The sequence below is a fragment of the Rhineura floridana genome, chromosome 3 (assembly GCF_030035675.1).
Source record: "Rhineura floridana isolate rRhiFlo1 chromosome 3, rRhiFlo1.hap2, whole genome shotgun sequence".
Classification (NCBI taxonomy): Eukaryota; Metazoa; Chordata; class Lepidosauria; order Squamata; family Rhineuridae; genus Rhineura; species Rhineura floridana.
The window spans coordinates 573,851-592,357 of record NC_084482.1 but is presented as its reverse complement, the minus strand read 5'-3'; the positions used below and the strand labels follow the sequence as shown (position 1 = coordinate 592,357).

The 18,507-nt window shown below is 43.0% G+C and overlaps 2 protein-coding genes across 6 annotated transcripts in view; both read left to right on the top strand.

Moving 5' to 3' along the window:
* Nucleotides 1–18,507, top strand: part of DNMT1 (DNA methyltransferase 1) — a 196,514-nt gene that overhangs the window by 46,775 nt on the left and 131,232 nt on the right. The window contains exon 2 of the mRNA XM_061613736.1: nucleotides 478–587. Within this exon, the coding sequence (XP_061469720.1) occupies nucleotides 526–587 (62 nt within the window). The 5' untranslated portion in view covers nucleotides 478–525. The remainder of the gene's footprint in view (nucleotides 1–477; nucleotides 588–18,507) is intronic.
* S1PR2 (sphingosine-1-phosphate receptor 2) overlaps nucleotides 1–18,507 on the top strand; it is a 65,224-nt gene that overhangs the window by 31,140 nt on the left and 15,577 nt on the right. Inside the window, exons 1-3 of one of the 5 annotated variants that reach the window (XM_061613740.1) lie at nucleotides 507–587; nucleotides 5,919–5,972; nucleotides 14,872–14,946. The gene's annotated coding sequence lies outside the window, so the exon portion shown is untranslated. Of the gene's footprint in view, nucleotides 1–498; nucleotides 588–5,918; nucleotides 5,973–12,161; nucleotides 13,807–14,871; nucleotides 14,947–18,507 lie in introns of those variants that run through there. The other 4 variants (XM_061613739.1, XM_061613742.1, XM_061613741.1 and 1 more) reach the window with 4 other exon arrangements.

Below are 18,507 nucleotides of genomic sequence, written 5' to 3'. Positions count from 1 at the left end.
TATCCACCAACATCCCTGTCTGTAGTCTCTTCCTCCGAGCACTTTTATTCAGACTCTGCTACCACAGCTGGCAGAAAACTGGGAAAGAGTTGTGGGTGGTTGGGGGAGGCTTAAGCACATACACGACCCACATGCCCCCTAAAACCACCCTCTCCCTTCTCTGCTATACACATAAATGGGGCAAACCCTCCTTGTAGTCAGGTTATTCTGTGGTTAAATCACTACCTACACAGAATCCTATAATGTAGGCCTGCCCGTGGCAATGATCCAAGATGCTCAGATTATGCAGCCTTGTGCATGGCATTCCCTGATTTTATTATTTAAATGTATACCTTGCCTCTCCACAGGTGGCACCTAAGGCAGCTAACAGTGTCCAAACAGAAATACCGTCTAACTTATGATTATGAGAAGCCTAGAGCAAATGGCACCTGGATGACCTACCCTCTTAACGGCCCTGCATTTTGTATTCTTCCACAGAACAGCATAATGCTGATTGCTGTTGAAGGCTGGGATTCTGAATTATAGATGAACCAAGGATTTTCTGGCAGGCCTTTCTTGTACCTTACTGAGGACTTGGGCCTCCTCAGGTAACTTGCATTTCCTCTGTTGCCTAAACTGCTACATTGTGTGAGAATTTCCCACAATTTCGTGGGATGTTAATGTTGCAGAAGATTCTGTATATCTCTGTCTCCTGATCTCTAATGTTAAAAATGAGATGTGGACGAAGATTTTTCTTTTCTAATGCATAGTATATATTCACTAATAGGCAAAAAACCTTGCAGTTTAAGAACATACCTATAGCCAACAGATATTTCTATCTAACTTTAAAAAGCAGGTATATTGGGCAGCTATAGTGAATGCACCAGGAGAGCAGGAGACCTGACCTCCTCTCTGAGATATTGTACTGCCCTACACATTTGTAAAAATGCAAACACAATTTGGGTTGGTCTTTCACAGTCCAATCCACTTCCTGTGTAGCTTGGAAGAATTGGGTAACATGTGCCTCTGAGCATATGGTGAGTGGTGGCAAACACCTGCAGTCAGCCCAAATAACAGAAACAAGACGTGCTCTGCTGATCTTGTTTTAGCAGGGAGGCAGCAACAATATTAAAACAGTTGATTTACTTTGCAATTTTAGTGAAATTTCCTATAGTAAATCATTTTCTTTTGCTTCTGTTTCTGTGAATATGTGAAGCACAGCAACGCTTTGCAACACTAAAATATCTCCGAAAACAATTGTGGAATAAGACACTACCCTTATTATTAAACACTCATTTGCCCTTTGCCCCCAACTCCAAAAGAGAGATCCATGTTTTGTCGTATTTTCCTGTTCAGCCAATGTAGCCCAATCCTCCCTGCACCCTGCTTGAAAAGGAGGGACTCGGAAGGTACAGAAGGGAAACCACACTTGGTAAGGCGGTGGTTGTCCAGTCAGTGTCCCTAGGTTGTCTTGGATTTTGTGTGTGTGTGTGTGCACATACACTGACAGAGCACACGTCAGCCTAATTAGTGGCTAAAATAGATACTTTTGGGTGGGGAGTGTACTTGCTATTGAATGAGGCAGCTGGGTGGTCTATTTTTGTTTAAACTTAATTAACAAAATGAAGCCACAGTTTGGAAGCCATGCAGTCGAGTGCTTTGAAATTGGATCCTCAAATGTCCCTTAGAAACAATGCTACCATGATGATGTGCAACAACTTCCAGGGACATTATATTGCGGGGGTGGGGAAATTGGCTGCCTCTATGGGAGTGGCCCGTAAACTGGCTTGGGAGCAACGATATGCCATCATCACACAGCATCATTTCCTAGGGGCATTTTGAGGCTACAATTTCAGTGTGTGGTAGAGCACAACTGCTCAGCTGCACTTATACTTGAAATAAAGTAACCCCCCCAAAAAAGGAAGACCACCTGGCCATCTCATCTGGCAGTAAGTATTCCCTTATCTATATATTCTGTAAACTCGGATGCTGTGAAACATTTGTGGGGACCTATTTTACCAGACATGGAAAGAAACTAGACTGTATGGAATAGAAGAGGACACCTGGACAGCCTAGTACTCAGGGAGTTATACCTTTGACTCTGCAACATCTTTGGAGTGCGATATTTCAAGCAACAGAGCCAGTTCAGAGAGCCAGCCTGACCTGGAAGCTTTGACAGGGTTCACGCCTTACTACATGACTTGCCGTAGCCTGTTGCTGCTCAAGAGTTGTCTTTCTGTTTTGTCTGGTTACCCTGTAATTCCCTCCTTCAGCTATAGCCTGGTGGTGGTATATAGGCTATATACTTGTTGCCTTAAAAAATCCTCCAAACTCCAAGTTTAGGACTTGCTGTAAGTTCTAGTCAAGAATTTGGTGGGACATTCAGTGTCTGCGAAGGCCCACATGCCAACGTCAATGCTGCATCATAGTACACCTGCCAGGGCCCCATGCCCTAACAAGGGGCCTATTGCTGACCACCAGAACCCTTGCTGCTGCTGCTCCTCCTTGCTGTTGTTCCCTGTTCAGCTGCCCTATACAAAAGAGTGAGCAGTATGAACAGTAAGTAAAAGGAGTAGTAGCCGCTCTGCTTGTCTCACACCCGCTTCCTCTGGTTGGTGGTACAGATTTGGTCTAGACTAGAGGACATGGAAAGCAAATGGGTGGATAAGCAGAGACAGGGTGGGGTGGGGTGACAGTGGGGGAATTTCCAAGCCAGGAGTTGGAAATGGAAGGCCCTTGGTTGAACAGCATGTTGCTGTGTCAAATGAACTCAGGAACCTTCTGCTGAAATAAGGGGACAGAGGTCCTCAGCACCTGAGCTACAAATAAAGGAAGCCTTGCCCACTAATGAAAGCAGTGCCATTGCATGTGGGCAACTTCCAGTTGCTCAGTGTGTACATGGTAACATAGCAGCAAAGGGTTGGAGATGTGGCTGCCCTCCAAATGCTTCTTTATATACCCAGCTTGTCCCAATGCAATCCCCTCCCATCCTAGCAGGCATCATCTTTTCCTTGGGGTGTGGGTGGGGCTAATGCCTGCTTGCCTGTCTGATTCTTAAGTAGATAAGTCATAAATGATTTGGGGTAGGAACAAGGCAACGTGTTTACATAGTTTCTGACGTCTGAGGGGAGTAATTTCCATTCTCCCCACCTCTCAGTGAGAGTGAGGACCAGTAGCATGATTTTCTACCTTACCCCCAGGCCAGGCCTCTTAACTCCTGGAGACTTGTGCTTGAGAGGGAAGATGGGGCCCACAACCTAGTATTAAAGTGAAAGTTAAAGTGTTATATTTAATGAAGAAGAAGAAAACCCCCACTGTTACTTGAATACCTGTTTTGTTTCTTTGACAGTAATGTTATGTTGTTAAGTGGAGGCACACCTTAATTGTTATATGAATATTTGATTAAATGTGAGGATCTCATTATCACTGTACTATACATTCTACAAAAGCATGTTGAAAAGATCAAAGCAATGAGTTATGAATACTGGGGCGTTAAAATGAGCAGGATTTATGATGGTTCTTTGCCAGTAGTTCCTCCCTTGCTGTGTGGAGAGGAGACCTAAATACATGAGACCTGGTACAGCCCACCAGCCATGCACTGAGGTCATGGGCTTGACCATCCCCCATTTTTATTTTTGTAGTTGCTGGCAGGTAGCAAAATGGGAGGCTCATGGACACCCTGATTGAGCCTCCATACGTGGCCAGTGGAGTTTGCTGTGCAGGCCTGATCTAGTCCATCTGTTGACCCTCTCCTCAGAAAAGGAGATTTTGCCTGACTCTCCCCTACAAGGAAAATATATTGCTTATAAATGGTGGCACATTAAAAATTGCATGTTTTAGGCCCACTCTTAAGGTGAAGGCTGGAATTACAGAATAACAGCATGGAATACCAGTCATGCCCTCACTGTTAGATCATGATAAACATGTGCCAACAGATGGCTTTCACCACTTTCTACTTTCAGTCTGTTGTTAGAACATATTTTTTACCTGTGGAAGGTCCCAGGTTCAGTTCCTGTCATTTGTAGTTTAAAAGGGAGCTTTAGTAGTAAGTTTAGGAAAAATTCCAATCTGGAAATTTGAAGAGTTGCTGTCAGTTAGAGAAGAGCCAGCCTTCCGCAACTGGGAATGCTTTAGATGTTTCCAAACTCCTGTCAGCCCAGCTAGCATGTCCAATGGTCAGCAGTGATGGGAGTTGAAGTCCAGCAACAGCTGAAGGGCACCAGGTTGGGGAAGGCTGGAGCAAATAGCACTGAACGACATGGCCCAATTGTCTGACTCAGTTTAATTGTTCACATTATACTACCTGGGCCTCACCCCATACATCTTGTGTTTTAATTGCTCATCCCTGCTGTTTTGAGCACTCTGTCACAGTCGCAGGCAAAATGGAGAATTTGATGGCAGTTTTCATTGAGTCACTAGTTACTCTAGGTTACCAGGTATCCTATTTTCGGCTGGATATGCCAGCTTTTGTGGGTACTCCCCGGGTCTCCAGGTGACTCACCTTAATCTCTGGACTCTCAGCTTCAATTAAAAAAAAATGAAGTTTCTAGGTGGTCTGGTTCCCAAGATGTACACCAACACATCAGCCCCCACCCCACCCCCAGGACTGTTAGATCTGTTTAACAGATCTGTTATAGGAGGTCATAGCTCTAACCCCACCCTTTCAGGATTGTAGGCAATAAGTGAAGCCAGGGTTGTGATTTGTTGACCTCTAGGCAGTGCCTAGGCCTCATTGTAACACCAGAAAGTGGTGGATTTTCCCGTTTATCTGCAAATCTCATATAGCTTTCAGGGTTTTTTCTCTTGTGTGCAAGAGTCAAACCCTGGGCTGTTGAAGAGGGCAGTGCTTTGAACACCTTCCCAATATGAATCCAATACTTGCTTTTCTGGGAGTAAAGCCATGCTAATCCCATGTACCTTATCCCATGTATTGAATTCAATAGGACTTACTTTTGAGTAGACATGGTTAAGATTGTGCTGTAAATTAACGGGTCTTTTGAGTGAACATAGTAAAGAATTGTGTGTGTGTTGTAAATCTTTCTCTCCAATTAGGCAGGGCTTACTTAGGTATCACAGTTTTTATTATGTAGGAAACAAATACTGATGTTTTTAAAAACATTTTGCAATGACCAACTAGTTTGTCAATAAACTATTATATGGGGTGGATTTTTACATCTGCTCTCTCTCTCTCTCTCTCTCTCTCTCTGTATGTGTGTGTGTGTGTGTGTGTGTGTGTGTGTGTGTGTGTGTGTGTGTGTGTGTGTGTGTGTGTGGAGTCTTTCCAACAACCCTGTGAGGTAGAGTTGGTGATTGGAAACCAAGGCAGCTCACAATAAGAAATAAATCCCTTTAAAATCCAATAACCATAAAACAAGTATAAACAGTTGCAAAACAGCTTAAAGTGCCATGATTCTGAATTGAGTGAATGAAGTTTATTTATTTATTAATTATTAATTATTTCATTTATATCCCACCCTTCCTCCCAGTTAGGAGCCCAGGGCGGCAAACAAAAGCACTAAAATAATTAAAAACAGACTTTCCAATATATTAAAACAAAATATCTTGAAAAACATCTTTTTTAAAAAAGAAAAGGTTTAAAAACATATTAAAAAGCAGTTCCAACACAGACACAGACTAGGATAAGGTCTCAACTTAAACGGCTTGTTAAAAGAACAAGTTCCCTATCACTTGAGGTTGCAGTTCTCTAGACATTTCCCTGTTTGAGAAAGTCCCTTTGAATACATTGGGACTTGCTTCTGAGTAACAAACATAGGATTGCACAATAAATATCTTCACAGGTTGTGTAAATAATAAACATATTTGATAGTCATGGTTATATAAATATTTCTTCATACTGTGTCCCAATAAGTATTTGATTTCACGCTATGGTTGTAGATTATTTTTTCCTCTACATTTTAAGTCTGTCCTTCTTCCTTGAGGTGGTCATGGTTCTCCATCATTTTCATCCTGAGGGGCAGATAGGCGGAGAGATGGTGAGTAGACCATGGTCACCCAGTACACTTTATAGCTCATTTCCATTTTGAAAAATTAATTAAAGCAATTTATATGCAGGCAAAAATTATTGAGTAGATCCACTACTTTTGATCGTGGCCCCCACCCTTTGGAATTTGCTTCCCTTTGACCTTCGGCATGCCCCCTCCCTGATGACTTTTCGCCGAGTCCTAAAGACCTGGCTTTTCAGGCAGGCCTATGGGATCTCCGGGGTGGGTTAGGTTTTATACTGTACTAGTGTAGGATGGTTTAGATGATTTGATATTATATTGTGATTGTTATGTATATGTGGATATTGTATTTTATATTGTGTACGTCGCCCAGAGTGTCCATTAAGTCAGACAGATGGGCGACTAATAAATAAAAGTTTATTATTATTATTATTATTATTACATTTAAAGCACATCTAACTTGCATTTAAAGTGCATGACTTCCCCTAAAGAATCCTGGGAAGTGTAGTTTCCTCCTCACAGTTATAGTTCTCACCACCCTTAACAAACTACAGTTCCCATGATTCTGTGGTAATGTGCTTTAAATGAATGATGTGGATCTGCCCTAGGTATGATGTGCATTCAAGAGTGAATTGAAAAGAACAATTTTAAAAGATACTTTTTTTAACAGGGGAAGGGTTGTAGCTCATTGGTAGGGCATATGCTTTGAATGCAAAGGTCCAAAATTGAATTTCTGGAAAAGACTATTGCCTGGATTCTTGGAGAGACAACGCTAGTCCATGTCATCAGTACTGAGCTACATGGTACCAAATGGCCTGAGTCAGCAATATAAGGCAGATTCCTTTGTTTCTAAAAGTGAGAAGAGACTCAAAGGCCACAGTGACTCCAAAAGTTATTTATATATTTTTATTTACAACATTTATATACCATTTTATTGTAAAAAATCTCAAAGTGTTTTACAGAAAGAATTAAAACAATGAAATTATTGGCAAAAACAGTTATAGACAGGTATTTGAAAACATTCAAAATAATTTATTTATTTGTTTATTTATTATTTGATTTATACCCCGCCCTTCCTTCCAGCAGGAGCCCAGGGCGGCAAACAGAAACACTAAAAATACTTTAAAACATCATAAAAAGACCTTAAAATACATTAAGAAAAAACGTTAAAAACATTAAGAAAAAAAAACTTTAAAAACTCTTTTTAAAAAAAGAGTTAAAAACATATTAAAAGACATATTAAAAGCAATTCTAACACAGACGCAGACTGGGATAGGTCTTAACTTAAAAGGCTTGTTGAAGGAGGAAAGTCTTCAAAAAGTGCCGAAAAACAGCAGAGATGGCACCTGCCTAATATTCAAGGGGAGGGAATTCCACAGGGTAGGTGCCACACTAAAGGTCCACTTCCTATATTGTGCAGAACGAACATCCTGATAAGATGGTATCTGTCATGACCCCCAGACCCTCAAGGTACTGGGTTCATGCATCAGACTCAGACCCCCACCCTTAGGGAAATGAGACTGGAACCAAAAAGCTATTACTTCACCCTTGCCAAGGCTGTGTACGCTCACAACAACCCTGCAAGGTAGAAGGTAGGCTGCCACCACCCCTGTATACTGGTCCACTCAGAGCCAGGGGATCTCTGAACCCAGAAGATATATAAAACCAAGGTCCTAAAAGGCAAGAGTCACAGTTACACTTCTTGCCAGGCACCTCTGGTTTAACACTTAAAATCCAAGCCTTTAACTTCTTAACCCTCTTTGGTAGTTAGTGACTGAGATTGGTCAGGGTACTGAATCCAGAACCACCCCCTCTCTCAATTGAACACACCAGGTTAAATAGAAGTAGCTTTATTAAGATATATAAGTGCACATATCATATAGCAGCAAGTAATCCTTTAAGACCATTCACCCAACAGGGGTTTAGGTTCTTACAAGAGAATTCATACACACAACAAGAAAATAACAAACTAACTCACCTAACTACTTACACACGAGGTACTTGGTTGCGTGGCACCTCTCCTAAGAGAGATGGATGTTCAACATAAAGCAATGGAACCAGACATAGGTTGCCTTCCCATAAGCAACCCCTGGAACCATAAGGCAGAAAGGTTTGGAACTCTGGTGCCAGTCAGCATAGGCAGAGAACAGAGAACAAAGGCTAGGGGTCTCTAGCCCTATACTTAAGGGAAAAGGATCCTAACGGTCCAAAATTAATTGACCAATCAGGAATTGGCTGATGTAACTTTCTTCTCGATGTTTCTCACATTTTCACGCCTTCAGGCCCCCCTCCCAACTGTGTTTTCCAACTGTACAGGCCAAGGATGACCTTGGGTACCAGGCACTTGCTAATCAGCAAAGATAAACAGGTGCAGCTTGTTAAGGCTTCTCTAACCATCTTCAGCTGGGAAGTGAAACTCAAATTTGCAAATTGGCAAAGGCTTGTCTTTTCTAATTGTAACCGTCTCCCAGAGTCCCTTACTGGAGCCAAAGTATTGCTATTAGATTTTTTTTTAATAACTCATGACCATTACAGGTTCATGACAGTATCTGCAGGAGGCCCTCACCTGCAGAGTGCAGTGATCTGCTGGGTATATAAGGGGTAAGACGGTCTTTCAGGTATCCTGGTCCCAAGCTGTATAGGGCTTTGTACACCAAAACTAGAACCTTGAACTTGGCCTGATAGCAAATGGGCAGCCAGTGCAGTTCTTTCAGCAGTAGAGTGACATGTTGGTGATACCCTGCCCCAGTGAGCAGTCTTGCTGCTTCATTTTGCACTAGCTGCAGCTTCCGGACCAACCTCAAGGGCAGCCCCACATAGAGCGCATTACAGTAATCTAGCCTAGAGGTTACTAGTGCGTGGACAACAGTGGTCAGGCTATCCCGATCCAGAAATGGCTGCACCTGTCTTACCAGCCGAAGCTGATAAAAGGCACTCCTAGCCACGGAGGTCACCTGGGCCTCTAGTGACAAAGATGGATCCAGGAGCACCCCCAGACTATGGACCTGCTCTTTCAGAGGGAGTACAACCCCATCCAAAGCAGGCAAGTGACCAATTATCCAAACTTGGGAACCACCAACCCACAGCGCCTCCATCTTGCTAGGATTCAGACTCAGTTTATTGGCCCACATCCAGCCCACCACCGAGTGCAGGCAGCAGTCCAGGGCTTGCACGGCCTCTCCCACTTCAGATGTTATGGAGAAATAGATCTGGGTATCATCAGCATACTGCTGACACCTCACCCCAAATCTCCTGATGACTGCTCCCAAGGGCTCCATATAGATGTTAAACAGCATAGGGGACAAGATGGTAAGCTGCCAGGGGGCCGAAAGACAGTCACCCATTCCTATTCTGTGAGAACGACCCTGGAGATAGGATCGGAACCACTGTAAAACAGTGCCTCCAATACCCATCTCACCAAGTCGGCCCAGAAGGATACCATGGTGAATGGTATCAAAACCACTGAGAGATCAAGTAAGAATAACAGGGTCTCACTCCCCCTATCCTTCTCCCAATAAAGGTCATCCATCAGGGCAACCAAGGCTGATTCAGTCCCATAACCATGCCTGAACCCAGACTGGGATGGGTCAAGATAATCTGTTTCATCCAAGAATACTTGCAATTGCTGGGCCACAGCCCTCTCAATCACCTTCTTTAGAAAGGGGGTATTTGGAACCGGTCGTAGTTGTCATAAACCAATGGGTCCAGGGAGGACTTTTTCAGGAGTGGTCGGATCACCACCTCTTTCAAGGTGCCCAGAACCACTCCCTCCCGCAATGATGCATTGACCACACCCTGGATCCACTCAGTCAACCCCCCTTGGCAAGCTTTAATAAGCCAAGAAGGGCAAGGGTCGAGAGAACATGTTGCTAGCCGCATCATTGCAAGCACCTTGTCTACATGATCAGGCAGCATCAACTGAAACTGTTCCCAAGAAGTTGCAGCAGACGTTGCACTGGACAACTCATTGGGGACTGCAGTTGATGTGGATGGGGCATCAAGACTGCTACGGAGGTGAGCAACTTTACCCTCGAACAATTCACAGTGGGCCTCTGAAGGGTCTAAAACTCCATTTCAGACTATTGGTGCTGGGGGCTTCAATGTCCATGCCGAGACTGCTTTATCTGGGGTGGCTCAGGACTTCATGGCCTCCATGACAACCATGGGGCTGTCTCAGGTTGTTACTGGCCCAATGCATATGTCGGGACATACTCTTGATTTGATCTTCGCCACTGGACATGGAGATGGTGATCTGGTGGTTGGGGGTTTTTCATCTACCCCATTGTCATGGACAGATCACCGCTTGCTGAAGTTTAGGCTCACGGCAACCCTTTCCCTCTGCAAGGGTGGGGGACCTATTAAATTGGTCCACCCCTGGAGACTAATGGATCCTGAGGGTTTCCAAAGGGCTCTGGGGGATTTTCCGACTGAGAAGACTGGCGCTCCTGTCGAAGCCCTGGTTGGATTGTGGAATACGGAGATGACCCGGGCGGTTGACACGATCGCTCCCATGCACCCCCTCCTATGTAGAGCTCATACAGCTCCATGGTATACCGTGGAGCTGAGAGTGATGAAGCAAGAGAGGAGGAGGCTTGAGTGCAGATGGAGGCGATCTCCTGACGAATGCAATTATGCCTTGGTGAGTGCCTCTTCTAAGCGGTATATAGTAGCGGTGAGGGCAGCAAAAAAGAGATATTTTGCTGCCACAATTAAGGCATCTCTCTCCTGTCCGGCGGAGCTCTTTAAAATTGTACGAGGGCTTTTACATTCTGGCCCTCGTGATATTATAGATCCATCTGTAGCCCGCTGTAATGAGTTCTCGAGGCACTTTCAGGATAAGATCACATGCATTCGCCGGGACTTAGACTCCACTATTATGGCAGTGGGATCTAATGAAGCATCCAGAACACGGTCTTGTCCTTATTTATTGGATGAGTTTCAGTCTGTACAGCTTGAGGATGTTGACAAGATCCTTGGACTGGTGCGGGCGACCACGTCTGTGCTGGACCCTTGCCCCTCTTGGCTGGTGAAAGCTGGCAGGACCGGAACCGCCGGCTGGGCCAAGGAGATAATAAACGCCTCTCTGAGAGAGGGAGTGGTCCCTGACTGCCTAAAAGAGGCGGTAGTGAGACCGCTCCTGAAGAAATCCTCCTTGGACCCAGATAACCTGAACAACTATAGACCTGTGGCGAATGTTCCGTTCTTGGGCAAGGTGCTGGAACGGGTGGTTGCCGGCCAGCTCCAGGCACTCTTGGATGACACTGATTATCTTGATCCATTTCAATCTGGTTTTAGGCCCGGTTTTGGCACTGAGACGGCCTTGGTCGCCCTGTATGATGACCTTTGTCGGGAGAGGGACAGGGGGAGTGTGACTCTGTTGATTCTCCTTGATCTCTCAGCTGCTTTTGATACCATCAACCATGGTATCCTTCTGGGAAGACTCACGGAGTTGGGAGTAGGGGGTACTGCCTGGCAGTGGCTCCGCTCCTACTTGGTGGGTCGCCACCAGAAGGTAGTGTTTGGGGAACATTGCTCGATACCCTGGACTCTCCATTGTGGAGTCCCGCAAGGATTGGTACTGTCCCCCATGCTTTTTAACATCTACATGAAGCCGCTGGGTGCGGTCATCAGGAGTTTTGGGGTGTGTTGCCATCAGTACGCTGATGACACGCAGCTCTATTTCTCCTTTTCATCCTCTTCAGGTGAGGCCGTTAATGTGCTAAACCGTTGCCTGGCCGCGATAATGGACTGGATGGGAGCTAACAGACTGAAGCTCAATCCAGACAAGACTGAGACACTGTTGGTGAGTGCCTTCTCTGCCCAGATGGTGGATGTTCATCTTGTTCTTGATGGGGTTACACTCCCCTTGAAGGAACAGGTTCGTAGCTTGGGAGTTCTCTTCGATCCTTCCTTGTCACTTGAGGCCCAGGTGGCCTCGGTGGCACGGAATGCTTTTTACCATCTTCGTTTGGTAGCCCAGCTATGTCCCTATCTGGACAGTGACGACCTCGCCTCAGTTGTTCATGCTCTGGTAACTTCTAGACTAGACTACTGCAATGCGCTCTACGTTGGGCTGCCCTTGAAGACTGTTCGGAAACTACAGTTAGTCCAGAATGCAGCGGCCAGATTGTTGACGCGGACCAGAACGTCCGCTCATATAACACCTGTTCTGGCTCGTCTGCACTGGCTTCCTATTTGTTTCCGGGCTAGATTCAAAGTGCTGGTTCTGACCTATAAAGCCCTACACGGCATGGGACCGCAATACCTGGTGGAACGCCTCTCCCAATATGAACCTACCCGTACACTGCGCTCAACATCTAAGGCCCTCCTCCGAGTACCATCCCATCGAGACACTCGGAGGGCAGTGACCAGAACTAGGGCCTTTTCCGTGGTGGCCCCCGAACTGTGGAACAGCCTTCCCGATGAGGTGCGCCTGGCGCCGACACTACTATCTTTTCGGCGTCAGGTGAAAACCTTTTTATACTCCCAGGCATTTTAAAGTGTGTTTTAATAGCATTTTCATCATTATTTTGTATTCTGGATGTTGTTTCGTTCTTTTATTGTTTGTTGTTTTGTTTCTTGATTCATTGTATTTATTGTATTCATATATTGTGCTTGTTTTTTATCTTTCTGTACACCGCCCAGAGAGCCTTCGGGCTTAGGGCGGTATATAAATTAAATAAATAAATAAATAAATAAATTTCCTGGAGTTGATGTCAACAGACTCCTGACAATATGGAAAAGCTCCACCGGATGGCTACTTGAGGATGCGATGGAGGCAGAGAAATGGGCCTTCTTCGCCGCCCTCACCGCCACACAGTAGGCATGGTTATGATGTTTTACTCATGCCCGATCAGCCTCAAAGCATGTCTTACTTGAGCTTTAGCCGTCGTCCAGCCTGTTTCATTGCCCTTATCTCACTAGTGTACCAAGGTGCAGACCAGGCTCCACAATGCCAGAGAGGGCGCTCGGGGGCAACTGTGTCAAGAGTCCGACTGCCTCACTGTTCCACAGTGTGACAAGGGCTTCAATAGGATCACCTGCTCTATAATAAAACCAACAATGAGTTAAAAACAGATTTAAAAACACAATAGCTTCTACATGCCTGGAGAGCTTGCCTAAACAAAAATGATTTTAGTAGGAGCTGAAAAGAGGCCTAATGTCAATAGGCAAGGAGTTCCGAAGCATAGGTGCTGCCACATTACAGGACTGATTTCTTACAAGAGCAGAACAAGTACTATGTGGCACCCGTAATATGGAAGGCACAGCTTGAACTTGGCCTGGTAGCAAATCAGCAACCAATACAGATTTCAGAGCAGAGGTATTATGATAGGATCTCATTCATGTCAGCAATTGTGCTGCAGCATTCTGCATTAACTGCAGTCCCCAGGTCAGGTTGTGCTGCATGGGGATTTTTGTGACCTTGGCTAAGTGGCTGCCAGGATTTTTTCAGTTTTCTTTTTTGGTCATGAATCCTGACTGGTTGTGGGATGCTGAGTTTTCTGCCTTACTCATAGGAATCTTGTTGTGGTTGGTATGGTATTGCATTTAGGAAAGTGTTACTGCCTTTTGTGTTGTTTTTTCTATTTGCATTTCACTTACCTTTAACCTCACTCCGTTACAGCAATAGAAGCAACAGCAGTGGTTCCATGTGCTCAGGTCAACCCCCTTAAACCCATTGATGATGCACCTTGTTGGTTGAATGACAGTTTGTTTTTTGCCCAATAGTGGTAAAAGAGAATTCACATATTTGGAAGTGTGGCTGCAATTGTTGTTCCCAAGCTGCTGCCTATGAAAGTAGGCCAAACCATGCGTGTTTTCTCTCTGTCCATTATTGCTCACTGGAATTGAGTTGGCTGTCAAGGTGAGTTTATAGTAGCCCACAGGGTAGACCTATATGAAGGGTCAAATCTGTAAAGAATTTTGGAGCAGCCATGTTAAAAGATAGGGCAGGGCATTGCAGGCAGGGGGTTGCCAACCCTGCTTGGATATGGATGTCTTTGCAGAGGATCCCTAGTCAAGCTTTACCAACAGCACAATCCAAACTATATCTACTCAGAAGTCAGTCCTGTTGAGTTCTATGGGGCTTAATCCCTTAGTGTGATTCCACCAAACACTCCCTCCCCTGAACAGTTACAAGAAATAAAATCAAACCTCTCTGTAGAAAAGGCAGTGATACTAGCATTTGCATTTTTCAGCCCTGTACCCACCTTGTTAAATGGTGCTTACTCCTAAGTAAAGTTGCATTGGAATGCAGCCTCATTCACCCTGTTGCCTGACAGAGCCTCTGTTCAGCAATGCAGAAAAGGCTAAAAAGTATTTTTTGATACATACCCTTCTTCAAAATGACTGGCAGGCATCTCTCCACCAAAGATCACCCTACTTCCATCTCCCCAGGGATGGATATGTGTGTGTGTGTGTGTGTGCACGTATACCTACACGCATGTGTATATATATACTTACACACAGAGGCGCTCCCTCTCTCTCTCTCTGTGTGTGTATGTTCAGTGTAGTGGGGGGTGTAACCTTCCCCCCCTTAAGACTAATAGGAATGGAAAAGCTACCCTGTCTAATCCTTCCACAGCTTGCCAGGTCTCTAGAATTCACTGCATTTTTATTTTATTTTTAAAAAAAGAGGTGCCAGCACCCAAGTCTCCATCATGTTCCAGCCTTTATCATAGAAGGCTGCATTTCCCCTCTCTCTGATCAGATATGTGAGAATCAATGTACTAAAGACACTTCTTACATGCTCAGACATGCTCCCTTTAGATACGATGATTGACAGAACTGATTATATTGAAATCTTGATTTCTATCTGCGTTGTCTTACGATTTTTATAGTGCTGCATTGACTTGTTTTATGTTTGTTGTGTTTTTATTATGTTTTTACATTGATTGTGCATTTTTATTGTTTTTACTCTGTTTGTAAGCTGCCGGGAAGGGTGTTGCAAACTGTTGCAGTAAAAGGAGATTTGCCAGATGGATCGGCTTTGGACATCTTTTCGGTGAGCTATAACTCTTCTCTGCTATGCACTAATTAACAGCTTATCTCTGTTTTTGTTGCAAAAAGCTGTCCTGGATTTGCATTCTAAAGATATACACAGAAGAGAGATTTCTATTCCTGATTTCTATTCTGAAGAATATTATATTGTCTGAGATTACTCTCTTTTTGGTTTATTTTATTTTGACGAATCTGTTTCCTGACGACGCCATTAATTGTTTCGATCCTGGGAACTACATTTTGTTTTCCTAAGCATAGTGAGATAAGGCTGGCTGTTCTGTTTATACTGTGATGTCATCAAGTTTGGAGTATTAACCCAATTGTTGCTGAAATAAGAAGTGGTTCTCTTATATTTTTCTTTTAAAATGGCAATCAAGAAAGTGGCTGAGAATCTGGAAGTAACTAGGTTTCAGAAAATAATGGATGAGATTGAGATAACGAAACGAACCCTGCAACAGGGTTGTAAGGAGCTGAAAATTGAATTGTGCAAAATGATCCAGGAGTTTAAAGAAATAGGGGTCCCTGTGAGAGAGGAGACCCTGGAGCCTGGAACAAACGTGGAACAGGAAAAAGATTTGGAATTTATGGATTTTAGAAATAAAATCTACTGTTTGGAATTCAATGTTATCTCTGAAGAAATTAATGAAGATATTGGAGATAAGGTTGTCAATGGCATGGATAATCTTCTGGACTGGAATGATGTGATGGAGCCTAATATGGAGAAGACCTATGGAATTAACTGCAGCCATGTGACAAGGGAAAAACTTTCAAGAGATGAGCCAGTACATTTTGTAAAAAAGAACAGAGATATGTTTTTACTGCAGTATTCCAGCAACCTATTCAGAATGGATGGCAAGAAAATATTTGGGATAGAGGAAATTCCCATTAGACTCTTACTATATGACTATGGTTATGACAGCAAGATTATTACGGAATACTGATAATGGAAGATTGGACACTGAAATTACTGGAGTTAACAAGACTATTGAAGATGGAAGATGGAAGATGGAACTAATAGGGATAATAGAATAATGGCTATTGAAATTATTGAACCTAATAGACTCTGATGAGATGGATTAATCGAAATGTTTATTTTGACTATGGTTATGACAATAAGATTATTATAATTATTAATGAGATGGATTAATCGACATGCTTATCTGGAGAAAAATTGATAGATATATTTCTTAAAGAATTGAAACCTCTCTTTGACTTTTTGTGGAAAGAATAAAGTAATGTTTATGAGATTTGATGATTAAGTAAGATAACTACTGGAGGAAAGTGATTTTATAATATGATTTAAGAGACAGGATTGTTATACATTGTAGACCTATAACTGATTTGATCTGTGACAAATGGGAAGTTAATATTTCTATGGTTATGACAGCAAGATTATTACGGAATACTGATAATGGAAGATTGGACACTGAAATTACTGGACTTAACAAGACTATTGAAGATGGAAGATGGAAGATGGAACTAATAGGGATAATAGAATAATGGCTATTGAAATTATTGAACCTAACAGATTCTGATGAGATGGATTAATCGAAATGTTTATTTTGACTATGGTTATGACAATAAGATTATTATAATTATTAATGAGATGGATTAATCGACATGCTTTTCTGGAGAAAAATTGATAGATATATTTCTTAAAGAATTGAAACCTCTCTTTGACTTTTTGTGGAAAGAATAAAGTAATGTTTATGAGATTTGATGATTAAGTAAGATAACTACTGGAGGAAAGTGATTTTATAATATGATTTAAGAGACAGGATTGTTATACATTGTAGACCTATAACTGATTTGATCTGTGACAAATGGGAAGTCAATATTTTACTTTTTATTTTTTTTTGTCTAACTATTTTTGATTTTGTTTTTTGTCTTTGAATGTTTTATGGTTTTGTTTTGTATGTTTTATGAAAATCTGAATAAAAATTATTGTAAAAAAAAAAAAAGTAAGCTGCCCTGAACTTCGTTTTTAACAGTGGGGCAGGATATAAATACTCTTAATAAATAAATATTCCATAATAGGCATTTAAGGTTGAAAACGAAGGATTTTTTTAAAATCTTCACATCCTCCCCCAGTTTTTGGTGGTTTGGTGGTAATTGCTAGGCACAAAAACAAAACTGGACAATGCAACCTTTAATATGATTATTTGCCTAATTAGGACATGCTTTGCATAATATGCAAATCAGCCTGTCTGGATTTGTGGAATTGGAATATAGCAACCCTACCTAACACCCATTGATGATGCACCTTGTTGGTTGCATGGCAGTTTGTTTCTTGCCCAATAGTGGTAAAAGAGAATTCACATATTTGAAAGTGTGGCTGCAGTTGTTCTTCCCAAGCTGCTGCCTGTGAAGGTAGACCAAACCATGGGTGTTTTCTCTTTGTCAATTATTACTCACTGGAATTGGGTTGGCTGTCAAAGTGAGTTTATAGCAGCCCACAGGGTAGACAGAAAAGGGTAAAGAATCTTCTTACTCAGGGAAGGACAGGGAAGGACGTATTGGTGGCGGAGTCGCTCTATACGTGAAAGAAGGCATTGAATCCAGCAAGCTCGAAACCCCAAAAGAGGCAGACTCCTCCACAGAATCGTTGAGGGACTTAATACCGGGAACGATCTATCGTCCCCCTGATCAAAATGCTCAGGGAGACCTTGAGATGAGATATGAAATTGAGGAAGCATCCAAACTAGGAAATGTGGTAGTAATGGGTGACTTCAACTACCCGGACATAGACTGGCCGCATATGTGTTCCAGTCATGACAAAGAAGCAAAGTTTCTAGATATTCTAAATGACTATTCCCTAGACCAGTTGGTCATGGAACCGACCAGAGGGACAGCAACCCTGGACTTAATCCTCAGTGGGGGCCGGGACCTGGTGCGAGATGTAAGTGTTGTTGAACCGATTGGGAGCAGTGACCACAGTGCTATTAAATTAAACATACATGTAAATGGCCAATTGCCAAGAAAATCCAACATGGTCACATTTGACTTCAAAAGAGGAAACTTCACAAAAATGAGGGGATTGGTAAAAAGAAAGCTGAAAAACAAAGTCCAGAGGGTCACATCACTCGAAAATGCTTGGAAGTTGTTTAAAAACCGCTATATTAGAAGCTCAACTGGAGTGCATACCGCAGATCAGAAAAGGTACCGCCAGGGCCAAGAAGATGCCAGCATGGTTAACGAGCAAAGTCAAGGAAGCTCCTAGAGGCAAAAAGTCTTCCTTCAGAAAATGGAAGTCTTGTCCGAATGAAGAAAATAAAAAAGAACACAAACTCTGGCAAAAGAGATGCAAGAAGACAATAAGGAATGCTAAAAAAGAATTTGAGGAGCACATTGCTAAGAACATAAAAACCAACAACAACAAATTCTATAAATACATTCAAAACAGGAGACCATCTAGGGAGGCGATTGGACCCTTGGATGATAAGGGAGTCAAAGGTGTACTAAAGAACGATAAGGAGATTGCAGAGAAGCTAAATGAATTCTTTGCATCTGTCTTCACAGTGGAAGATATAGTGCAGATCCCTGAACCTGAACTAACATTTGCAGG